The sequence below is a fragment of the Paramormyrops kingsleyae genome, chromosome 5 (genome assembly GCF_048594095.1).
Source record: "Paramormyrops kingsleyae isolate MSU_618 chromosome 5, PKINGS_0.4, whole genome shotgun sequence".
In the NCBI taxonomy this organism is placed as follows: domain Eukaryota; kingdom Metazoa; phylum Chordata; class Actinopteri; order Osteoglossiformes; family Mormyridae; genus Paramormyrops; species Paramormyrops kingsleyae.
In genome coordinates, this window is record NC_132801.1 from 18,847,507 (window position 1) to 18,874,276 (window position 26,770).

The window sequence follows — 26,770 nt, forward strand, 5'->3', positions numbered from 1 at the left end:
TTTTTTTAGGGGTTAGGGTTAGGATTTTAGGGGTGTTTTGGGGGTTAGGGTTTTAGAGGTTTTTTGGGGGTTAGGGTTTTACGGGGTTTTTTGGGCTATTTATTAGCACTACGCTAGCCTTACTCGACAAAGTAGCTCAACTCGTTTCAGATCAGCGACCAATCGGTCATTTAGAGACAGGCATGCATTCTACGGCAGGGATGCCTTTTTCGGCATAACACCTGTTTTCTGTCGATATATGCTGCCTTGTCGAAAAATGCTACCGTAGTGCTAATCGATAGCCCTAACCCTAAAACCCCTACCTTAACCCTAACCCCTAAAACCTAACCCTAATCCCAAAACGGTAGAACTGCACATGCGCAGAAAGGCTCGATAGCACGTCTCGATAGGTAGTATTTTTCGACAGAACACCGGCACCTCCCTTTCCCGACAGGTAGCTTCCTTTAATATGTCTGTTTTTTCCTGTACTGTTCAGTAGTTGGCCTCTTATAGTTTAACTGTCGTGTTTTCCCTGTTTAATAATAACAGTAAAAATAATGTTCTGAGATTCTGCTTTATTTGTATCACATTAGTATTGTATAATGAAGTTCCCCATGGTAATATTTGTGATAATTATCATTAAATTAATTTTAAATAAAAAGCTTCATATCCATTTTTTCTTTTTCTTGTCTTATTTTTAAAAGATTAAACATTTATAAAAATTGTCCTTGATTCTTTATTCATTTATTTCATTTGTCATTTAAATTATTCGGTGTAGTTCCACCTTATTGTGTTATTTGCATGGTATTTAGTTTGTACAGCAGTTTTTGGTCGACTCCCATTTTAAAAGTGTTCTATAAATGAACGTGACTTGGCTTGACTTTTCTCAGTTTTACACAGATATTCTTTTAGCCATAGTAAACATACTCATTGTTTATAGACAGTACTGCAGAAAGAGCATTTCATGTAATGGGGCTGTAATCATACTAAAATAACAGTGATTGGAAACATTGCAGACAACTTATTTCTGATTGTTACATTAAAATACTTTTATAGTGTTCAAATGTTAATTATATTGTACTGACATGAATGCTATATGTAAGCACTGACCTACAGCAGCTAGCATCTTCATGGCATGGAGTTCTCGGCAGAATTTCTTCTGTAATAACAGCCTGAGTTTAGGGCTGTCACTACCGATTATATCAATAATTGAGTAATCTACCGATTAATATGACTCATCAGTCTGATTTGTCGAGTAGTTTAATCATAATATACAATATAATATATTTTGCAATTGGTTCACACTGTCACACATATTGTTAATTTAGGCTCTCCAATTCACTTAAGTTTTTATACAGTGAAAGGAAATCGGAGAATCTGCCTGGAAAAGCACCCACACACAGGGTGACCATAGAAATTCCAGACACAAAGTATCGGTGTGCAGCGCGCTATCCACTGCACCACTGTACTACCCCCAATAAGCTTGCTTGATGTGTGATGTTAATATCGACGTGCCATTTCAGTCATTTGTCACATGGTAAGGACTACAATAATTTGCTGGGTTCAAGCCATCAATAAGTTGCGCTAAAACATTTTTCCTCAGTCATAATAAATCAAACTTCGCAAGCGCTACACTTTTAGTGATGGTTCCTTTTCAACTGTGTTACAAAAAAAGTTTACCGCCGCTATTTTTGCATGAGCTCTCGCAGTCGATCATAATCATTCTCCTGTTTGCTGTTGGTCTCATTCATAGATTTTGTGGCGAGTTTGTGAGAAATTAAAAATAAGTGAGGAGAAAAGCAAACAAGAACTGGTCAGGAAAAGACATTTCTCTTCCGCTGTATGTAACGTCATGTTACTGGGTCAGTCCTTCAAAGTTGAATGTCTTCTTTTAAGATGTATTTGCATTGCAGTGGTGCTGGGGTGATATTTAAGTTCTGCATTGCAATGCAGATACTCCTCACTTAACAACCTACCTGTTTAATGACTTACAGCATAGTTGAACTATTGGTAAAGGATGGCGACTCCTCGCTTATCGACCAATTCGCTTAAAGACCTAGTCATAGGAACAGTACACCATCGTTAAATGAAGAGTGTTTGTACTGACAGATGATTGCATTTTCATTCACTTTTAATCTGAAGTGCCTTCGCACAAATGTTGCTTTCGCTCTCTATTAGAACCCTTTTCCACTATGTGCAGTCTTTCTTCTGCATTATTGCGGAGTAATCTCAAAGGAAATTTTCTATCGATGCTTTTTAATATTCGAGTAATTGAGTTTAATCGAGTAATCGTAACAGCTTTACCTGAGTTCTGTTGAAGCTATATAAAACTGCTTTAGAACTCACTAAAACAACTTGCGCAAACCCCAGTAAATATAGGAACACTATAATCACTAAATGTTTATATACTTTCATATTGCAATATATATATATGTGTGTGTGTGTGTGTGTGTGTAATAATACCAATGTATATACCTTTTTCCTTTTATAAAATGATCTATTATCTATCTCCTTTTTGTGTGCTTCTAAATTTGCACACTAGAGGGCAACATGTTCTGATTTTGTTATGCAAGCCACTCAATCCTCAGTGGATCCATGTGTAAGGATGGCTAAATAAACTTAAATATGGAAACAGCTGGAGTTAAGACTACAGTTCAGTAGATACTTTTGGAGATCTTTTGTGGTGAGGTTATCTTTGAAAGTTAAGTCTTTGCTTTGGCATTGAGTACTATATTATAGACTCTAAATACATTACTAAATATAGGATCAAATGCTTTATTCCCATGCAAATAATCAAGCTTGTCATTTAAGTTTTTAAGTGTATCCTTCTAGTTAAACACTACATGTACTTAGCAGTTGACCTAAAATGTACAAATAGTAAATTATGATGGACTTCATCAGCTGAAGTTGTTGATGAGGATTATTTAATCATACTTCTTTGCTACTTGTGGATCATGTGTATGGTTCAGGATTAATACCGGCACATTTTTACAGAGGTTTCAAAATACAGCGAACCTACTTGCTAACCTACTTTTGACACTTAGTGCGTTGTTAAGTGTGCTCTTTGCAAAGAGAAAATTGCTGACACTTTAAATCTCAGCCTTATCCAGCAACTTTAGAACAAGTAAAGCTGAGATCTACCACTGCAGCTCATAGCTCTGGTTTATTTCCCCCCTCTCTCCTTCAATTTCTGTTTCAATGCAACTGTTAATTAATCAGTGTTGCCATGGCAACTGCATCTCCATGTGGCAATCCCCCTTCCCCCCATTTATGTCCTTATTCCAGTAAAGAAGAGGATTACGTTTTGTGGGATTTGCTTGGAAAAGGGGTTTTAATGTGGTAAACAACATTAAGGGGTGGCCTAAGAAAGAGATCATTTAAAGAATAAGCAGTTTTATCAGTATGTTGAGCTCAGCAGGGCATCATCAGCATGAAGGAAAGTGAAAATGAAAAATGAAGAGACCACAGTTAAATACTTCAGGCTATGCAGAGCAGTTAGCTTCAGTTTTAATGTACTTTTACTATTGCAATGCTAAGTTCACTTGTGCCTCTGTCTGGTAAAGTTACAATGTTTTTACCTGAGTGGGTGTTGCTTGTGTGTATGGTTATCTGCTTTGTTGTAAAGAATTTGCTTTATTTTCAACATTGTGAAAATACCTGGACTGACAATGTATGTGTCAGATTGTCAGTCCCGGTAGCTTCACATTTTATTCAGTTATGGTATTTTCTCATGGGCAAGGTTCAATAAAACAAGTAACTTAGTGAAGTGTTGTTCCGAACCTTTGTTTGTTTTATTGCCCCTTGAAGTTTCAGCCATTGGTATTCAACATTACTGGAGCGTTATTTGTTCCGATGACATTAGCTTGTGAACGTGTAATACTAAGTGTATGCGATCCTATATCTATCAAATAAAGGAAGAAAAATGTTGCAGCAGGAAGGACTGGCTGTTTAAAAATAAAATAATGAGGTAAGCATTTGGCAAGATAAGACTTTCCTTGTATTGTCATTCTCTGGACCTCACAGCCAAGAGATATTTGCCTACAAGTGTAATCAGCAGTCTGCAGACCGTTAATATGTAAATATATAACTGATTGTTAGGGAGAAACTGATGATTTTCTATTGCTGGATAGTTTACCTGCCAGTATGCCAATGTAACTGGAGAAAGTAAAAATCTGGCTTCAGTTTCTGGTGCAAGTCCTGCAAAATAAGCAGTGAGAAGTATCTGACGTATTTTAATGTGTAAATAGACAGGTTGTGGGGTTTTTGGCCTGAGACACCCACCTGCAGAGTCAGCATGTAACTGCAACTAGGATACTTAACTGTAGTAAATAATCCCTTACAGGATTATAATAGAGCAATATAATTTATAAATACCTAACTTAAAAGCTGTCATTCTCAGCTGTAAAAATTCTTAATCAATTTAAAATGACATTTCATAAACATTTACTGTATACCAATTTAAAAATAGATTTGCTAGTATAACTGTTTGTCACCCAGTAAGAACCAACACAAAATAATATATTTCACCTGTAAAAAATGAGAATATAATGTTCATATAATATTACTAACCTTACAGTTGCCTATTCATCAAATTTGTAATTGGATATTGTCAGATTTGTGGAGATTTTGAATGTTATTGGGAATTATACATAAAAATCTTAAAAGTGTATAGTATGTAATAAGGTTAGGGCTTATCAGTGATCAAGGATTTTTTTTTATTTGTCATTCTGCAAGTGGAATGCACAAGTACAATGAAATTTAGTGGCTGCCCCCATCATGACATAACGCATGCGAACATAACAATCAACATAGTATTAAATAAATACTGTACAGACATGGATTGCTGTACTTAATTGATCATGACTGGGAAATTATTTTACAGCAGCAAACATAAATTAGACAGTACACATAGTTTCAGTATAGGAAAAGGAAGAGCTTGAGATAAAATAAATAAATGAGAAATCAGCATGTACTGGTGAAATACATCCTATGAGGAATCACATATATAGGTAAAGGTACTGGAATAATCCTCTCTATGCAACAGTAATTGGAATAGCTACAGGTGTCACAGGTAGTGCAAGTATAGAAGATATACAGTGTGCAGTGTAAACAGTGTGTGTATATGCAAATGATTATATATACACATATATGTTTGTGTGTGTATGTATATCTGAGAATACACTATGACATAAGTGTTTACATTTTGCGCTATTGTTAAGTAATCATGCAGATGTATTATGCATAGAGATATGAAGGTACTGCACTGTAGTTCTAAAGAATTTCAGGGTGCTCAAGCATCATTTTGTGGTTGTGGCGTTACATGTCTGAAAACATCCTCCATAATAAAGAATAATGTCATTTTCTGTAATATTATTACAAGAGGAACAAGATGTAATTGGAGAAGCTGTTTGGTGATTTGAAGTTATTGTTTTGTAATGTTAGACTATGCCATGCCTGAACGTGATGGCTCATAGAGAGTGTGCAGCACACAGAGCTCAGAAATCATCACGTTTTCTGCAGCCAGGCTCTTTAGAGGGAATCCTTTCTCCTGCTCATCACTAAAGACGAGATGCTTCTAGTATAACTGAAAATCAATATAAATGGTAACGTGAAAAACAATACACTTGAACAGCAACGTAGAATGACATTGGTGAAAGCTCTAATCTTGATGGCATATATAACCTTGTTAGGCCTTGTATTTCTTCATCAGCCTCTCTTTCTCTGTTTTTCCTCTCTCACTTTATCACAGACGTTGGCAGCAATGTTTCTTCTTAGAGTGCTGCAGCTGTGTGGGTGATGCATCACTGAAAATCTGCACTGGGAAAATTGCCTCGGCTTTAAAAATAAACATCTTATTTCAGAAAGATGTCCGCGTAAACCTCTACCAGAGATATGTCTCTCTGGATTTGGTGAAGAAGAAGAACCGGTTTCTGCAGTTTTCACTGGAAATGCTTCTTTTCCATATCTTCAGATCAAGTTTAAAGCCTCATTTTATACAGTCTTTGTAACTGTGACTATTCGCCCTAGTGAGTGAGTGCTGTGTGGACTTTCCTGAAATTGGTTTGTATAATGACGAATTACATGGTGGTCAATCTTATCCACAAAGGACCGGTGTATGTGCAGGTTTTTGGGATAACCTTTAGGTCAACCGTTCAAACCCAGGTGTGAGAACACTTTAACAAGTCTATCTTCTAATTAATAATCCAATTAGAGAGTTACACTGAAAATCCACATACACAACAGCCCTTTCTGGATAAGATTGGCCACCCCTGTATTACATTAACCTTTCCCTGACTCCTAGCGTATATACAATATCTTGGCTATAATTTAGCTTTTACATTTATATTTACTGTATTTGGCAGATGCGCTTAGCCAGAGTGACTTACATAAGTGCTTAGAAGTCTCATCAGTGAATACATTCTGATCCTGGTTCAATAAAACCTGACTAAGAATACTATCACTCTAAAAACTCTGTTGGCAAGTAATACAGTTTTTTTGTTTTTTTTTGGGCTGGCCTTTAATACAAGGTGGCAGTTTACCTGAGATTTCCCCCGTCATCCTTCTTCACAGAGATCTGTTTCTCTCCTTCCTCAAGTCATTCTCACAAGGAGGCAGGAAGTTGGTAACAATCCATCCCAGTCTCTGTGGGGGTGCCTCTTCTGACCTAGGACTTAAGAATGGAGTGGGTTGCAGACTCAGGCACAATTATCCTGGACAAATTCCCAGTTTTAATTAATAGTCTTTGCAATGTTTTGCTCTTCAGGGGTTCCAGGCCCCTGTCGTATTTTGGAAAACAGATTAATAGCTGAGCTGGATAAATGGAAAAAATAAGGTTCCAGATACAAACCTTTATCAATCCCTTGTGACATATATGGTGATGTCACCCTCTTTATCCTCATGTTCAAATGAGTTTCATTTGGTCAAGAATCAAAGCAATTTTGCGCAGGCTCTGACATTATGCTTGTAGATGGAGAATCCTTAAGTGTGTGTTGCTTTATTTTTTTATTTAATTCTGTGCTCACCCAACTAGTTTCCCACAAACTCACATTCACCTTCATACATCACAATCCTGTTGCTTTGAGCTTGGTTACCATAGAATCTGAATGATCATAAATGCTCACTTTCATCACATCATTTAACATTGGTAATTAGTGTGTGATCATATAAAGAAACTTATCCTTAATAAACATTGTTTTCTGTAGCCTTCCATTAGATAAGCAATACAGAATATGAACGAAAGGACACGTTTATTAATGAAATCCAAACTTAATTTCTGTTTATTGTCACCTGTCTATTCCTTGAGGTCCTTCTCTATCCTGTTACTTTTTCCTTACAGCACCATCATTTCATTAATCCAGCATTGGATTCTCCGGAGACTCCATAACTATCCTAATGATCCAGGTTTCATATTTTGATAACCTTGTTAGCTGGACGAAGAGCATTGATCCAATAATTGATGTCAGTGACCATTCTTGACCTCTGTCACAGATGATGATTTGTGATCCCCTCACTTTCAGTGTATTGGCAAGAATTTAATCATCATGGTAATTCAGTCACACCTACCCCTGTGCAAAAAATACCAAGGTCAAATTACACCACTCAAATTACTTAACAACAGCAAATGTATATAACCACTGCAGTAATCGTATTAATATAAATACATGTACCTGAACTAGCACAATATATCTATGAGAATTAATAAAGTCAATAGAAATTACGTGATTTCATTTTATTTGGAATTTTACAATATTTCTATCCAATATACATTCACTTTCTACAAGTTTTTAAATAAAGTTGCTTCTGCAAAGTGGTGCACTTCCTGAAGGTAAACTTCCATTCGTCCATCCATCCTCCAAAGGAGGAACCAATACAGGTTTGCATGAAACACTGGAAGCATGAACTTTATATGAAATTTGCATGTTGCACATCAATGAAAACTTCAGTGATACGTGTTACAGGAACAGAAACAGACATACATCTATCAGTTTTTCAAACAGCTTTCCAACCTATACAGGGACACAGAGAGAAATACTTTGTTTGATGATGACAGACTTTGCAACGTATATCATCATCCATTGGTTGAAAGAACACTGGGTCAAGACAAGGAATGGGTTCCTTCTCTCCAGGAAGCACTGACGTTATCCTCACGGTATGCAAAAGGGAGATAATCAGAAAACATTGACGGGACTCCGGAAAAACTCTGGAACACTCTCATGATATGCATGATATGCATCAAACACTCACTGATTTCTTGTCGGTGTTAATAAAGGATTGTCCAATTCATTAACGCTACAATACTGGAGAGGGGAAGAGGGCTATGTGGAGAAATGGGAAATGATGGGGTTATGGCCAAGTGACATCATCGCCCTCTGATTGACATCTACACTGGTCATACATCCTGTTCTAAGGGTGTTTCCTATGTCCTGGTGAATGTTCACCACCCTACAATTGTTACTTTTCTGTTTTTGCATTTGCACTAAGCAAGTGTCATGCTTTAGTTTAACATGACAGACTCTAAGGCCCCGTTTACACTGTCTGTTAAATGCGACCTAATTCCGATTTTTTGCTCATATGTGACACAGATCGGATCTGTTCTGTGACAGTGTAAACGGGAAAAAAACGCATGCATTCGGATATTTCTAGATCGGTTTCAGGCCTCATTCATATGTGGAAATAAATCAGATATAAATCAGATATGGGCCAATGCGACTGTAATGTAAACAGGCAGATTGGATTTTCTGAGGCATTGCGTTCTGTACGTCATTAAACTGCGTACGTGAAGCGTACGTGGGAAGTACGTGTGGAAGCGTAACATTCAAGAAACACACGAAACATGGAGGAGGAAAGTGTAGGGCAGTGGTCGGCGCCTGAAATAGCCTACCTTCTCACCCTGTGGGGAGAAGAATCCGTTCAGGATAAAATTAAAGGTTCCTACAGAAACAAATCTGTTTCTGTTTCGGCTGCAATGATGGCCCTTTTCCTCCTCCTTCGCCTCAAAATCGTGATGTTGTTCGGCGAACTTCGCATACATCGCAAAGCTATCATAAAACAAATTTCGCGTTCGTCCGTCTTGGCTACGGTGTCGTGCAAAAACCCCCGTTCAGCATGCGTGAAATTATAGCAAGTGTAAACACACGAATCGGATATGGGTCACAATTAAAAAGACCGTGTAAACAGACGGTCCAAAAAATCGGATATAGGCAACAAATCGGAATTAGGCATCAAGACCTGCAGTGTAAACGGGGCCTAAGTCAGTAACAGGCTTATTAAACTGTAATAGTCAGCAAATGGTTCCTGGCGAAAAGGGTAGTCTAAGTTATAAGTCGGACAGCACTGTACATTAATAATGATAAAATTAAGCAGAGGAAGTGTGGGGTTAGATTTCACTATGGCTTGACGCGGATCGACCATATGTGTATAGCTGATCGTTCCGGATTCACTTTGATGATTCTGCATTTTGCTGCAGAAATATACAAAGGAAGCTTCACCAGGAAGCTAGTGCTGTAGGGGATCTTCCCAGAAAGAAGGCAGCAGTGAGTATTCTCCGGGAAGGGGCTTGGCTTGGCCCTTGTGACCCGGTATGTGGATTTCCTGTGGTCGAGGGAGGAGGAGCATGGAGGGCAAAGGGCAGATTTTGACTGGCTGAGCCAATCACATAGGGGTGCCTCCTGCCTCGGTCTGTTGATGGGCTCTGCCCTGATAGTGGTATGCCACACTATTCAAGATTCAAGCATGCAGAAATGTTTTAATCTGGTGAGACGACTGATTTCTTCATTTGCTTATTTGCCATTAGAGATGTTGTTGTTTTCACTCAGAGAAACATTGACACAGGCATACTTAAATACCTCCATACAGCACTGGGCACAGGAGGTCAAGTACTCCCGTGTGACGGCTACATCTGGGAATAGAATCAAGCACAGACTCTGCTCCCACCCTTCCAGTCTCAGCTCTCTGTTTTACCAAAAAGACCTTTTCTGAAAAGTAGATTGGCAAAGCAGATTGGCAGGCCTTGGTCTGCAGTTCACAAGCTCACTGCATTAGTTGCCAGTTCCGTCTGAATAAAATGAATATATCTTTGTTCCAGATACAAAATATCTATGTACCCACTGAAAAAAAAATATCGTTTCATGAAATTATAAACCATTTTTTAAAGGTCACTGCTTTATTAGTGCTTTACCACTAAAAAAAAAACTTTGTGGTAGTAGAATAGGAGTGGTTTTCTTGTATTTCAGTTGTTCCAGGACATACAACGTTTTTTATTTTGACCGTAGAATTTCTTAAGCATGTGGCCTATTTTTTGTTATTTTTTGCCAAGGAGCAGGGAATTCTCAAACATGGCTTCTTCTTGGTAGACCGGTGGAATGATTTAAATGTGGAGGATAACAGCCTGTAATGAATTAAGATCAAATATTTTAATTGGAACATGTTTTGCCTTTTTTGAAAAGCCAAAATAAAGAGTCTAATTCGGGACTGTTTCAACGCCCCACCCTTGAAATTCGAATGAGGGGAAAAGTGTGAAAACAGACCGTTTCCTGGACTATATTGGACATCTGCACTGCACAGGGGAAACTCTCCCCCAGTCTGGAGGCCCCAGCTCTCCAGTTCCCTGCTCTCTCCCCATCTCAGACACTCTCTTGTGCTCCCTCACTTTTCATAAACACGAGTCTCACTTAAAATGCACGATATACCACACACTCGTTCTTCTTTTCATCGTTTTAATGAAATAAGCAGAATTACACTTAACTTACAGGATAAAGAGTAAACAAACACAAACAAGAAAAACATAGATAAAACTAAAAGACCTGTTTGAACTTATTTTAGTTTCTTTCTTTCTTTTTAGCCTTGTTCATTTGATGGGCTTCTAATGCTCCTGACTACAACCTTGTCCATATTTCACACAAAAAAGTAAATCTTTGTTGTTCCCCTTTGCATTTCATCCATCTTTCCTTCCATCTTTCCTTCTTAGTGGAAGATCAAATAAAAAATAGTTTTTCTTCATACTTCTTGCCAAATTTAGGGAAAACCTTCACAAATTATTTTGTATCTAATTGCAATGTTTTGAATGTATGTGTATAACATAAAATACAGGTTACATATAAAATAAGAAATAAATATTTCGTCTATTTCGTCCTTCTGATAGAATTATAATAATGTTTTCCCTTACCTAATCTTTCTCACATGTCTCTGCTCTACAGTCTGATGTCGAAATAACAATAACAGACGGATATATGTGTCCATTAAAAAGATCAGTTTATTCTTACCCTTTGGAGGATCATGTGGAGGAAGAAATGAACTTCCTTGCCAAAGAGACAGGAATGTTTTAACTGAATCCATGTGTGCTGCCTCACTCAGCTCCAGCAGACTCTTAATCAAATCCTAGTACTGTTTGTCCTTGCCGTGGCATCCTCATTATGAGAGGGACAGTTCAGTTTTGTGTGCAGAGTTGTCCACAAGGCAAAGAGAATACCTGCAGAAAGGATATCCAGGTTTAGTAAGATCCCTCATGCTTCAGTCACCTGTCATACTTTATCAATTATTGTTGTAAGTATTTTCAGAACAAATTATATGGGGTGTTGTGTGCATTATTTATATTTATTATTGTTTATGCTTGCACCCTCTCTTCATATTTTATACAGTATTTTATGCAGACAAGATTGACATTCAGTTAAATATTCCACAAGTTACACAAGTAATAAATGATAACTCATCTTATTACAAACCTGGTGAGTCAAATGAGAGAGACATGTAGGTCATGACCCTGTAGTATAAAAGTAAGCAATAATGATAAGGTTAGTATGTGGAATCGAAAAAGATCTCCATAATGATAGCCAATAGCTTTGAAATATAATTTATGCATTTAATCTAAACTTACACAATAGAGCTTCTGCCAAGGCCGCCACATGGTTGAGAAGAGCTATCCTAAGATCTCAATCTTCCATTTCATTAATATCACTTTTGTCCAACAATTATTAATCCCGTTACTTCTTGCTATTCAAATAGGAAAACATAATGCTCAAAATCTTCACATACTAATATTGCATTCTAAACATATTTTGCACATGTCCATTTTAGAATATTTATTTAATATCAATATGCAGGTATAAAATCATTTTATGTTGTGGGGTATTTGCACCAAACAATATTAGATATTTGGTGATGGCTTGTTTTGTGAATTGCAATTTGCTGATTTGAATAAATAATAATGAATATTCATTATTTTTCCAGCAGTTGTTAAACATCAAGATGATATGAAGTTTTCAAACCAGTATACATTTCTGTTATATGAATGAGGTAAGTCCACGACTCTTCATAATATCTAAATGAAAAGGATTTAAATCATAAAAAAAGTATGTGGGTTGAGTAACTGAACAAGAATAGAGCTCAGTTGTATAACTGCAGTGATCTTGGGGTGTGGCGAGTGACTTCAGTTTCCTGTAAAGGTTGCACAATTCTGAACATGGAACAATCTAAAATGTCAAGCATACTAGGGCACTAAGTTAATTTAAAGCATTTTAATATAAAAACTGCCCAAAATACATTGAGGAATTGAGAACTGGAAACTTGTGATCAGTTTCCTCCCCTGTGGAAACTCCCAAACATGTTTAACTTGGACTGAATCACCCCTGAGACCCTGACACACTCACTGTGATACTCCACATGCTGATAGTTGGCTTCTTCTGTGAGAAGGGCTTTTTGCACTGTGCACATATTGCCATTCTTTGAAATCTTCTACAGAGCTCAGCAAATTAGTTTTATAGTTAATCCCAGAGTGAACCAGTCCAGTCGCTGTGTTTTCCAGGTCAGGACTTTCCAAATCATGGGAGACAGTTACGGTGTCTGTGTCCCAGCTTGCATAGGTGTGCTGGGCCTCTGCACTACTAATCCTATCTAATACCCTCACTATTTAAATACACCCAATGTAGTTTGTTTTCTTTCTCACGTTGGGAAAACCTTTGAATTTAACCCATGGTAGGGCCATCTTCAAAATGTCAGAAGTTAAATAACATTATCAGGATCATGATCATTATTTAGAGGAACTACTTAAATAAACAGATGTGTAATGTAATCAGTATTTTGATTAAAAATTGCTCTATTTAAGAAAGACAACTGCACACATCTTTGCATTTGAGGGCCAGAGGGCCTAAAAATTAGCATAGATTTAATGAATTATCTGCCTCTTTTTAAATATGCAATGTGAACCCAGTCATTGATTGATGGTGTGAATATGAACCAGCTATATTATTAAGGAATTTAAACCCTGAACTGAAGAATTACGACAGTTGAATCACAAACACCTAGTATCTTTAATGAGTGCTTATTTAAGTTCAGCATATATTTCCGTGATGCATACCACTGTTATGTATGTTCTCATTATTTTTTAACATACAGCCACAGAAAAAAATTAAGAGACCACTCTATATTTTGAAACTTATCTACATTTTTAAATCCTGGTTTAATCATAGTTCTGCTGGCAGAAGGTTACGCTGAGCAGCAGGTTGCTTCTATGTTCGAAATTTCTAACACAGCAGTACACAAGAAGAAACTGAAGCAGGAGACACTGAGAACGACTGGAAGCCAGCCAGGTAAAGGGCAGAAGCGACATTCTAATGCCAGAGATGACCATTAACTTATCTGAGAGTTTCTCATGAATCCGAGGATGACATCAAGTGATCTTCGAAAGGAATGGGAAACATTAAGTGTAGGTGTGAAGTGCACTGCTAGGACAGTTCATATCAGGCTCCTGGAAGCAGAACTGAAGTCCGATGAAGGAAGAAGCCCTTCATTAATGAGAAACAGAGAAGAACCAGGCTGCAGTTTGCAAAAAATATATATTATTCACACACACACACTCAGAAATTGAGAAATGAGTCAAATGAAAAATCGTCCTGTGGTCTCTTAATTTTATACAGGTGTATTACCACTGAAATGATGGTATTATAGGGAAATGGTATGAATTACATTTCATAGATTAATTATGTACTGGACAAACTACTCATTAATCTCATTTCTTAATGTTGGCTATAGCTATGAATGATGAAGCCTGGCACATTAAAACCTAACACACTCCTTACTGGAAGAGGGTAGGGAGGTATAATCTCCACACTGGAAAGCTCCCTTTGCAAAACCCTAGCATTTCAAGTAAATATTATCAAGTAAATATAATTACATATCATTGCCTTCACTTAAGAAAATCAAATCAAAATCAAATCAAATCAAATATTATTAGTTATATAAAGCAATAGTAGGAGACTTTTTTCCAACACATCCCGGATAATGCTCTCATTTCCTCACTCATGTCCTGCAACCTTACTGGTCTCTCATTACAGGTGACATGTATAACAGCATATCTGTTTTTATTTTCCTAATTAATTTCTTTCTTCTGTCTCAATTGCAGACTCAAAATGTACATTCTTTTTCAACAAATGATATAACTGCATTTATGCTGAATTTATATGACCTTATTACACTAAATTTAAATACAGGCTGGGTCAGCGTGGGGGTGCAGTGGTTAGATCACTGTTGACTCGCACCTCTGGGATCTGGCGTTTGAGTCTCTGCCCAGGTTCTGTGTGTGTGGAGTTTGCATGTTCTCCCCGTGTCCTTGTGGAGTTCCCTCCAGGAACTCCGGTCCCCCCCAGTCCAAAAACATGCTGAGGCTGATTGGAGTTGCATAATTGTCCATAGGTGTGCATGTGTGAGTGAATGGTGTGTGAGTGTGGCCTGCGATGGGTTGGTGCCCCATCCTGGGTTGTTCCTAGCTGCCTTGCACTCATAGGCTTTGAACCCCCATGAGTCTGAAAAAGACAAGTGGTTATTGAAAAATGGTGGTTAAATATAGGCCTAGTTTTGCTAAAGTTTCCGATCAATAAAAACTGAATGCATTTGTTTGTGATTCTGCCAGTATTAGGCTATAATATAATTTGTGACTATATGCCACCACTCAGAAGTAATTAGAAAATATCCATTGACAATCTCAAGACCGCTATTTAATAATTATTTTATAAACTAGTCTAGCCCAATATCTCTCTATAAAGCCAAATGAGCCGTATAAGGCCATTGCACGGATTTATAGAGATTAGTAGCAATTACGACCTATACAGCTAGGTAATGTTTTTTCCTTAGCTGCATATGGCGTGAAATATGTGTTGCCTAGTAGCAGGACAAATAAATCTTCGGCCGTCGAATCCTGAAGCGCATGTTCATACAACGAGGTGGATGGGAGCACAGTGAAATGGCATTTGCACGTTTCTGGAGCAGGTTTGTCGGTCGCGGTGCGGTGGGCGGGGCCAGCCGATGACGCGGAGGGAGAGGCGTGCAAACGGGCGGACGGTCATACAATGAGAATTTACAGATGCGAGTCGTGGGGAGATGCAAACGGCGCCTTCGCCTAGGATACGAACTGCTACCTGAAATATATTGATATTTCCCCGACATATTTATATTACATCAATAATGGACCTTTAAATTTTGTTTTGAATTATTATACATTTATGTACATCGATAAAATCTTGCAAAAACAGTCTGTAAACGCACTGTAAGCGGTGCTGTCAAAATATACCTGATATATTGTCTTAAATTATATTAACCTCCAAGTTTTTGTGTTAACGCGTCGTATTTGGACTGCTTTTTTCCCTCAGAAATTATGGACGAAGACAATCACGGTAAGCCGACGCTTACATTCTATATCAAATGTAATGTTTTGTTAACGCCATTGGAAGTGCATATGGAGACTAAATACGGGGGCAGGAGAATGGTTGAAAGAAGTTGATCATTCTGGTAATTATCCATATTAAGATCATTACTATCAGGCCGTTAACTTTATAGTGTTGAGACATCTATTATGGATAGTACATTTTACAATAATGATTGTAATAGGCCTTTTACACTTTCACTGCTTATTGACCCATGGTTTAAATGCACATTTTGTGAACTACCTATTAAATATAATCATGCGTGAATATTTAAAAACAAAGTTTTTTGCTCTTTGGTTTCGCTAATGCCTATTAAGTTAAGACTGATTGAATAATCACCTGTAGGCATATTTAAAAAGCAGAGCTGGATTTGGGAATTTTCAATGCATTGTGGCACATTTCGATCTCTGGCATCTTGAGGTTTGCATTTGTTTTATTAGCTCACCTTACAATGCTAGAGGACACTGGAGTCTGGACATTTATCAGAGATGCTGTCAGTTTCCACATGGTGACGCTTGGGGATGTAGAACTGGGTCGTCATGTTTGCATCTTCAGAGGATGTTCCTGTCTTATATAAGGAAACGTCCAGTAGTGCAACGTATCCAGGAGTCACACTCAGAAGAAAGTGTTGGGTGGGTTGAAAGTGGAATATCTGTGGTTAAGATCTGGGTCACTGGGATGAGTTGCTTGAATTAGCCAGCTCTCCAATGACAAATAAAGTGAATTAGAGTGTGTTTCAAATGCATTTTTTTATTGTAAGCATTGCTTAAAAATACTGATTTGACCATGTATTTGTTCATTTAAGAAAAGTGCTGTGTTGTTTTTTTTTAACTGGTTTTAATAAATAAAAAATAGCATTTTTAAAGTAGGCCACAATAGTGTTATTTGCATGTAGTTAAGTACCTGTATTCCATATATTTAGATGTAATTCTTCACCAGTAATTCATCATCAGTTCTGTTAATGTATAGTTTTTGTGCATAATGTTATTATGTTATGTTAACATTGCAATAATTGTTGTTAGTGTTAAAATAGTGTTATTATCCTCATCTATTAGCAAATTAATGTTAAATCATTTACAAAGAAGGTGAAATTAAAAATGAATGGGCAGTCCATAGCTTAGGGTTTTGTATCTGAAATCCAGAATTGGCCTTTACCAACATAAAAAATATCTCAAAAAAACAAGTGAACAGTTATATTAGGATTAGCTTGGTCAGTCAGCTCAGGTGTGACCACACCAAATGTGTCCAACAATGTGGTAAAATGGCAGAAATACTCCATTGTTCATTGACATTATTAGTCATTTTGTTATAGCATTTTTATCTTTTTAACTATTAAGATACAGTATAACCATTCATCTTTTGCAGGGGTGTAATCATGTATACATGTAAATAAAAATAGTGTACTGGTGTTTTAACAGTGCTAAGTGCACCTCCATGCTGATAAAAAGCCAATCAGATCGCATCATTCCGAATCAGCCTCCGTGAGTGAAATACAGATCATGACAGATTGCCCAGCTGTGTTTCTGTTGCACTGTAAACTGTGATGCATTGTACTTCTAACGGTGATCAGTGTATGCATCTAAAAAGCAGACTGAAATGAATGACGGAAAGTCACCAGAAGTAAAACATTGCCTGTCAGGGATTTTGATTGTTGATTCATAGAATTTTATATGCTGATTCACTGAAGACACGCACACTAATAGTATACAGCTTCTTAGTTGCTAACAGGATCATAAATAACCAAGTGGTTTTGTCTGAAGTGACGGTTTCCAAGTGGGAGGTTTGAAAACTTTTTGAGAGAGGGATTAATTTTGGTGGATTACGTTGGATGGCTGTCTTCGTTCTCACGATTGTCTGTGTATAATTAGATGTGTTTTCCCTGGTGATATGTAAAGTTTTCCATTAATAAGCTGGACTTCCTGTATGCTAACAAGGTAAGATCCCAACTAACAGGGAACATTCCAAGAACTTTAGCTGAGTCTATGTGAGGGTCTTTTCAAAGCTGGCAGAGAACATTTTTACTGTAACGTCAATGGAACATTATTTCCACATTTTACATTTTAACAAAGGTTCTGTCAATGTTAGCACAGTGACTTTATTACAGGAACATCCTTCTAATGCAATTCATGTTGAAAAAATATTGTTTTATAATAAGACTATTGTTTTATAAAAGTGCAACATGTGTACACTGCAAATGCATTATTCGGCCTTGAACCCGTGACCTTGTAAAGCCATGGTGATACATGCTGCTTCACCATGGCCTTCATTTGTTGCTACATAGTAATTTTTGGTTGTAGTAGTAGCTGTGATGGTGGGATAACGTTCTGAGCTGGATACTTTGAATGTTTCCATACCATAATGGTAATGTTTGATGAACGTTCCTAATGCGAAAAATTGTTATCAGGGATTGATGTGAAATAAATCAAATGCAGCCAGAGTATAGAAACAGTGCGATGGACTGAAACATTGAACATGAAGAAACAAGACAGACGGTTACTGGATCAGAAATGCTACATTGAAGCAAACTTATTTTTTGTTGTAATAGTAAGAAACAGAAACAAATTTGAGTGGTCTTTACAGGCCTCAGATAAAAGGAAACAAGCAAGTGGCATGAAGCAGCTGATATAAGCAACTGAAGTGTTTCTATATACCCAAGGGAAGTGCTTAGCTCTAAATACTACTAATATGTGACATATAGAATTATCAGACCTACAGCAAATAGCTGGACAAACATTACCATGTGCTGCAGACTGGCACTAATGAACCTACAGAATCTGTAGAATACCTCAGAAGGAATAGGCATTTGATACCCAAGTGAGCAGTTTTGATGTTACTGTTATAGACTGCTACTCATTAGGCTAATGAGGTTTAGAACGGTTATGTTGTAGCGTTGAGTAACTTGAGTATGAAATTTACTGGGCTACATTTCCAGCCTAAGTCTAAAGGTGATGCATCATTTTGGAGGCTTTTCCATCCATGCTGGAAGAAATGTTTAGAGAATTTCCTAACCTGATAACCACTCACAAATTTGACACCCAAAGAGCAGGGTTGTTTCATTTCGAAAGTTTAACATACTGCAAATTATAGGATTTTTTGCATGAATGTATCATTACCAGTGTGTTACATATGCTGATAATAAAGCTACACAAGGTTTGGTCATAATGAGCTTATTGTATTGGTGTGTTGTGGTGTAGGGGAAAGGGGAAGCCCACACAATGTTTAGTCTGCAAAGATCAAAAACTTGTATTGCACTGGGGGGAAAAAAAATCAAAAATGATTATTCTGTTGTGGTAAAAGTGAGAGCATAAAAATGTACAGCACGCAAGAGACATAGCAGTAGTTGAAAGACCAGCTGCCTTCCACTGTACAGTATTTGACAGGATTACAGGACATGAATCCTTTTATTTATACATGAAAATGCATGAATATGACTCAACAACAATAACACAGGGAATTTGTGACATGATACACTAGCCTGTTTGTTCTTTTAATGGTGATTTCCTGTTAATATCTAGATAGGCAATTTAAGTGACCGGTGGACTGAATGATCTTCTCTGTTCCTAGATTTAAAAGGGAAACCATCATTGCACGTAAACATGTGTCTTTATTGTCAAAAAAAAACTGTAATTCTGCCGATATGTGTTTATCGCCTGTTTAAACACAGGGTGCTCCCTCCTTCACTGAACTGTCTCTAGCTCTGTGTTTTAACCCTTTTCATGCTCTATATACTCTTCATGGTAAGATGAACATCTGGGTACAACGAGGCCCCCTTTGCTAAAACAGCCACTGAACCGTAATTTTGACTACGTAATGAAGATTGTGGACTCATGATCAATATTTCTGTGAAGCACACTCCCTGGTATAGAGATGCTGGGCTGAATTTTATAATTACAATATTTATTATTATTAGTAATCATTTAATGAAATTATCATTAAATCCATTAGTACAGTATTCAGTTATTACCAGTGTACTGCTTTTACAATGTTCTTTTTTCTCACATTTGGTCTTTTCTCTACAGATGACTGTTGAGAAGTCCAGAAGTAGTTTAAACAGGCTTTTCTTGATGTCTTGATGGATGTATGGATGTACTTCCCACTGAAGTTCTTCTTGCAGCCCATGTATAACACACTGCTCATTTGACATGACCACCTGCTGGTTTCATCATTGACATCAGCGTTGACATTTGTGGTCGAAAGCGAATGTTTCAGTGGCATAGTGTGTTTCCTTTGGCTTTCTGCGGCCAAAGGCTGCCCCAAGTGTTTGACATCATCATAACAGGAAGTGGCCTGGTGATGCAGGCTAAGGAGAGCTCGTTTATTGGATGGAAAAATCCATAGAGTGACATCAGAAGATTTTCCTCTTTATTAGCAAGCACCAGTGGTAGCAGGCACCATGATGGTCATAGAACTGTCTGGAAAAAAAGCATCCATTACCCCTACAGTGACAAGTGGCTCATGTTTTTTTAAAGGCAGTTTAGTTAAGGTGAATTGTTGTGTTTTGGTTTTGGAGATGAATCACTTTCTAGTGCCATCTGCTTCCCCTGCTATGAATATCAGTGCTCTGCTATGGTACTGGGCGCCATAATGTGCTCTTGACATTTGGCCTCTTTCCCTGATTTGTACTGCGCTGGCATTTGTGCTGCGCATCAATCGCCAAGATGTGAAGCCAGAGGGATGGAGGGAAGACGCGAGACAGTCCCCCACTGGGAACGGCGTCCCCCTGCAGCAGTGACACTGCCCAGCTGGCTCTGCCACAGCACAGTCAATCAAGACCTTCTGAGGCCGCAGGAGGGCAAATGGTCGGGGGAGTGAGGCCGTGAGAATTTGGATGAAAAGGCACGTTGGTTCAGCTCTAAGGCTGCAAAGGGCTGCATGTGACACTGATGATGAAGAATAAAACATGCCGACCATTTAAAAAATATTAGCACACGTGGAAAGGAGCATAAATTAAAATTAAATTTTTATCAAGACATGAAATTATGTTTCCTCGACCCTGTTCAGGATAAGTGTTTCAAAGATGGATGGATAAAATTATGCTATTCTCTAACTGCACTTTGCACCTCATATAATTTTTGGTGCATGCCTTTAAAATATGCTGCTGTGTTTCTGAATTGGGAAATAAAAACAATATAGGAGATTCGCAAGAAGTCGCTCTAGAGCAGTTTTTACCAATCTGGTCCTCTGGGACCCAAAGTCGGTCCACATTTTTGCTCTCTCCCAGCACCCTGCCAGACAATCCACATTTTTGCTCCCTCTCCTACCCGGAGCTATAGGATGGAGCAAAAATGTGGACTGCCTGTGGGTCCTTGAGGACCGGATTGGGAAACTGCTTTAGAGTGTTCCCTGGTGTTTTGCAGTCCAGTGTGAAGGAGCCACTGAGCATATGGTCAAAGTTTGGGCCTTATTTGTTCAGCTTCATTTGTTCACTTGATAATTTGAAATAGGGCCCAATAAAGGGCCATAATATGTAATTAGATCCTCTTCCAGCTAGAACACTTCTTCGCATGGATGGTACAGAACATACCCTAACAGCAGGACAGAAAGTGGGGTGTTGGAAAGCGCATGGAATTTACTAATACGCTTACACTACTGCCTGCGATCATTTTATGTGTGGTATGCAGTGCGAAAATGCAGTACTGCTCGTGCTAAAAGTAGTCACAGCTCATTAATGTTTACAGCTGTAAGTTTATTTTGGGATAACTTGAATTTGAATGGGTATAAAAAAAATCGGTTGGGTTTCAGTGTGCGTTGTCCTTGTTGAGCCATGGAAATGCGAGAAAGAGATGCTTGCAGTCTTTAGTTGCGTTGTCCTTGAGCTGCTGAAATCTGTGGTACCAGACAGCAGTTTCTTCATCTATATGTGTGAATGGTGTTTTTGTTGCCAGACATAAACAATTAGTTAAAAATATTTACTTATTAGACATGTCGAAGGGGAAGTAAAACCGTAGCTGAACGCTTCGCTTGTGTTATTAACGACTCTGTATTTTGAGAGTGGAAAGGGGGGCAGGAGATGAGAATGACCTTGTTCTGTGACTGAATCAGCCAGGAGCGTGTGGAGCTGGTGTAATTACTCACAGGGCACCCACACATTTTGTACTTTGGCAGATAGCTGCTTTGTTGGGGTGTCAGACTTTGGGGGTCTCAGACTAAGGAAGATGGAAACAAATGACAAAGTGGTTATTCTTTATGCGCAGACATCGCTGCTTCACAGTCCAGTCCGTCCCTCCTCCGGCTGCCATTAGCCAGTAGGCGTTGCATGGGCCCTGGCTGTCCCCAGACCATCTTTTCTGCTGCTTCCTTCTCTGGCCCAGCAGGAACCTGGACTGCACCATCCCACCGATTAATATCATCTGGTGTCAGGGCTGGCCTGGGACTCCGACCGCTCTGCCGTCTGACCTCTGCTGTCTGCGATTCATTGACTTTTGGGTTATGCCTGCATGGTTTTCACACTGATGCACGGTCATAATTGAGATTGTCTTCTATGGAGGGTGGATGGTGCATCGCAAAGTGATCAAACTGTTCAGCATCTGCTAACCATGCCTTTACAAAGTTTCATTTAAATATTGGGTTCTCAGGGTGGATTTCTGCTGGAGTTTTTGAGTAAGTTCCAAGAAAAAAAAAAAAAATCTGCTCATTGCGAGAGCGCATATAATGAGTTTCTACCACAGTTTTGGTGACTTGCAATTGGCTGAAAGTTCTTTCTTAAAATGTCTAGCCTCAGATGAGAGCAGAAAACTGAGGCATGACTGGAGGCAGTCATGCCTCAGATGAGAGCAGAAAACTGAGGCATGACTGGAGGCAGTCAGAGTGCCTCATAAATGACCGTTGCACACTCTTGTCTGGGTACAGCATATGGCATTGATTTTGGAGAAATACTTTGGAGGATTTGGAGATGTTTTCCTTGATTCAGAAGGGGCTAACTAAGTAGTATTGATGGCTGCAGTGAACTATACACATTCTGTTTGGAAGAGCTATCTCTGCATAGCTGTCTCTAAGTCCAGACCAGTATAATGTCCTATGAATATTCCACGAAAAAAAATACTGGGCTTAACACAAGTATGCGTGGGCAAACAATACAACATTTTTGAGGGGAACTTTTGGAGTTGTGTGGAGTTATTTGTCTCTGTTCCTAACGGGAAGTCGGACTTATTGCTAGTCTCCAGAGTCCCAAGTCATGCGCTGAGAAGAATTCAAAGCCAGGCGACCCCTCTGAGTGTTTCCATTCCCGTGGTTCAAGGATTTATTCTCTGCAGGTTTTCGGAAAGGGGAAGAGGGAGAAGGTCGGAGGAAAAGGCAGGGCTGGAACAATGACATGAGTGAACCTTCAGGAAATCCAGGAAATATTTGCATCCTTTTTGCTGGGACACGTATACATCACATTAATGTAGAATGGCTATTTCTTGCCATCTTTCTTTGGATTAAATTTGTGGCCTCATAAGAAGAGACTTTGTTTTGTGCTATTAATGAGAAATGAACCTGAACCTCAAATGAACACTTTAAGAGGAAGTGAGCAGAACATTATGGCACAGTGGTGGGTAATTATGTGATTTGTGTGCTATTATTTATATATTTAAATACACATAAACAATATGTAATCATATAATTATAGCTTATTTATAATATTGGTAATTATTATAATTAAATGATGAAATACCTAACAGACTTGCATAGTTTAGTTTTTTGTTAAATAACACAGCTGGGTCTAAGTGACTGATTTATCATTTAGCTTTTAAATGAAATTAGTTCATGTATGTAACTTGTGGGCTGGATTTTTCCCCAGACACATTTGTGCCTAAAGATCTGCAGTCCATCCACAGAGGCAGCCCTTGCAGCCCAAAAGACACATATGAAGGCTGGGTGTACAGAGCCAAGTGGGGTTAGGGTTAGCAGCCGTCCACAGCTGTGTGCGTCCCCCCACTTCCGGCCTGGCAGCTAGCGATGACACTGTGGTTAATAGCAGTGAGGTACATGGGGATTACAGCCAGCTGGCACTCATTTCTGAGCACAGGAAACTGGTGGGATCAGGTTAGTGAATTTAGGACAGTCAGTAGACGATGGGTTTGGAGATATGTGTTTCTGGTTGACATGTTCGGTCTGGAGAATGGAGAACAAATGGGGAATCCACAACATGAAGAGGCTAGCACAGGACAATGAACACAGGCTGATTAATAAAACAAATGGGGAATCCACAACATGAAGAGGCTAGCACAGGACAATGAACACAGGCTGATTAATAAAACAAATGGGGAATCCACAACATGAAGAGGCTAGCACAGGACAATGAACACAGGCTGATTAATAAAACAAATGAGATGTTGATGTTATGAGTGGAGATGTACTGTAGTTTTAAGAGTAACTACTGTTGTATAGACCTTTGTAGGCTCCTGCTAATTAGCTTTTTCGAAGGTATGAAGAATAACGTCGCAGTTGTACCCTTAGAGCAGAAGACAGATGGTTTTTATTTTAGCGTCTCACGTGATGGTATTACACTACAGGCTAACTAGCTTCTCCATTCCTGCCATTTTTGCGATGTCACTGATTACTGTCTGCAGCATAATTCATTAGGCAGCCGGGACAAAAACGATAATAAATCTTTCAAATGTATCCGTGCGTTAAGTAAATGTGACCAACCATGCTGGTGTTGCCCATTAAAGAATTTTAACCCTGACAAGGAATTTCAGTTTTTGACTGTCATTTAAAATAAATTGGACCGTACAGGCATAGAGGCTACCCAAAAAATGTCTGGGGGGGGCATCCGGTTGAACGCAGCATAATTCTTAGTCCTGACTATAGGTCTTCTAGGTCTTCCTTACCGTTCTGGACATTATAGGCCGCTCCTGGGTTTAAAGAGGCAGTTCTGGCTATATAAGAGGTTATCGTTCTAATTCCAAGTCTAAAAGGGTTTTTCATGTATGGTTCCCTAGAATTAATTGACTGATGAATAACCACAGAAGAGACAGATTGGGGGTTAGATATTTGCTGTTCAGTGTTTCCAGCTCTCACTCTCCTGAGTGTCTGGCAGGTCACATCACTGGTGAGTGTGTATACACGTGTGTTTCTGTGTGCATGAATGTGCGTGTCTGGCATCCATTCATTGTTCTTGTGAAGTGCTCTCCACCCAGGCAAAATCAGGAGCTATCGTGTTTCCTTCAAGTCATCTGCTTAATGTCATGATCTGCCTCCATCATGTCCCCATTTGGCCGGCAGAGGTCACTGGCCATACCATAATCACGTAATTGTTCCCAGCCCTGTCTTAACCATCCACACCTGTCTCGAGTTTGTTGACCCTGTTTGATGTTTATATGTCCCTGCCCCGTGTTCCCCAGTTTGTTCATTGACGTTGTTGCGGATGTTTAGTGTTCTCCCTGTTCATTGTATCTCCTGCTCCTGCAGTGCTCCCCATGTGCTGGTTCGGCCCACTCCTGCCTCGATGGTCCTTCCTGCCCACTTTTAGACCTTCTCACCATCCGTAGTATTGCGCAATACAGTCCTCTTTCTGTTCAGCCAAAAGCTTCATCTGGGTCATGCCTCCCCCTTCAGATGTCACATTTAAAAGTAAAATGTTATGGGGGTGGGGTAATTGGGATTGTGTTCTAATGTTGTAGTCTATGAGTTCCTCTCATGTTAGTATTTAATTATTTTACATCATACAATGAAGTGTGATTTTGGAGAAGGATTTTAAACAGTCAATATTAGGTTGTTTGGGAGGTTAGTGTAATATGGTCAACTAATAAATAAATGACTGAAACGGGAGTTAATGATCAATGGCCTCATTAGCATGCAAAGCTAACCCACGTTGTTTTGGAAGTGTAAGTTATAATGGAGGTGTACTGCATTTCAAAGCTAAGATGACCCCCTTCAAGTACATTCATATTTTTTTTTTGAATGCTTACATTCTTCAAATATACCTGACATGACCAATCATGGGAATTATCTTTCACTTTCATCTGCAGTGTCAGTGGTTAGGGCTCATGTCCCCAAGTGGACGCTCTGTGTCAGAGTGCTGTTGCTGTCTGCACCGTGTTTGCCTCCCCACCTCAGTGTTAACTCAACGCAGAGGACTAATTTCCTGACCGAGACATGTGGAGCTGCAGGAGACTGGGACTAAAACCTCCGCTCCATGGCCAAAATGCCCTTTTATCTTTATGTCTCCCTATGAAATCCCAATGAGCATCATATCTATCCTGTAACTTTGTTTCTTTTTGTTCAATTTCCAGTTAAAGCGAGTGAGAAGTTCAAAGAGGTTCATCAGCAAATCCTGTCTTAGATCGGAACCCCCCTTTCTCCTATTAAAATACTGAGCAGTTGTATCTCAATATCATCATCGCTGTTTTAGACCTTAAAGAATATTTGCAATATTCTATAAAGATCAGTAGTAAAACATAATTAAAGGAATTTAAAAAACTGGAGCTCTAAACCTAACATAAACTTGCTAGCAATAAACGTGACCTAATGTCCTGACTTAACGCAAGAAATACTTCATAAAGTTTTTTTTTTAACCTTCATTAATATTGGTTATAATAATTATATCATATTTCAACAGTCATAGTGTTTCCAGTTTTCATTCTTAACCATGAACATATAATGTGCATAGACAAAATCTGGAGCTGAATGTAGCTACCTAGTTTAGCTAAACCTGAGCGTTCTTTCGGGCCCAGCTATGAATTCCACCTCTTCTGGGTGTACATTACATAAAGCATAGACTTTACCTATAGCAATGGGTTAGTTCCTAGAATACCCCTTTGCTTTGTGGACTACACAGGCAGAATTTATCGAACTCTCTATTTCTACACAAAAGTATTTTAGTTTTAAAAAACAGCTTTTGTCTGCAATTGTTCTCCAACATGATGACCTTGTTTGAAAAATATTTTATACAGCCAGCCTCTGCCAAGCAAAAAAAAAAAACCCTCATGTCAATTAATCTGTCTGGTCTCTAAATTTCTGAAAATCTTTTCCATTCCAAATAAATCTATTTTCCTTACACCATCAGGAATACCGTTTTCTTGTTATTATTTCCTTTGAGGTTTGGCCTTTTTTGGAATTGAATGACTTGTAAACTTTTCACATTGCACCTTAAAGTGCACTAGTGCTGCTCAGCT

General features: G+C 38.6%; 1 protein-coding gene and 1 long non-coding RNA gene across 4 annotated transcripts in view; one reads left to right on the plus strand and one right to left on the minus strand.

Moving 5' to 3' along the window:
• Positions 1-4,680: 4,680 nt before the first annotated feature.
• Positions 4,681-11,351, minus strand: LOC111853851 (uncharacterized). The gene is made up of 3 exons (XR_002840533.2): positions 11,241-11,351; positions 6,519-6,649; positions 4,681-5,791 (listed from the first exon to the last, which is right to left on the minus strand). It is a non-coding gene; the product is annotated as an uncharacterized lncRNA (long non-coding RNA).
• A 3,950-nt stretch (positions 11,352-15,301) lies between these two features.
• Positions 15,302-26,770, plus strand: part of cyth3a (cytohesin 3a) — a 34,419-nt gene continuing 22,950 nt past the window's right edge. The window contains exon 1 of one of the 3 annotated variants that reach the window (XM_072712331.1): positions 15,302-15,641. In XM_072712331.1, coding sequence (XP_072568432.1) covers positions 15,623-15,641 — 19 coding nt within the window. In that variant the 5' untranslated portion in view covers positions 15,302-15,622. Of the gene's footprint in view, positions 15,642-17,500; positions 17,606-22,816; positions 23,203-26,770 lie in introns of those variants that run through there. The other 2 variants (XM_072712333.1, XM_072712332.1) reach the window with 2 other exon arrangements.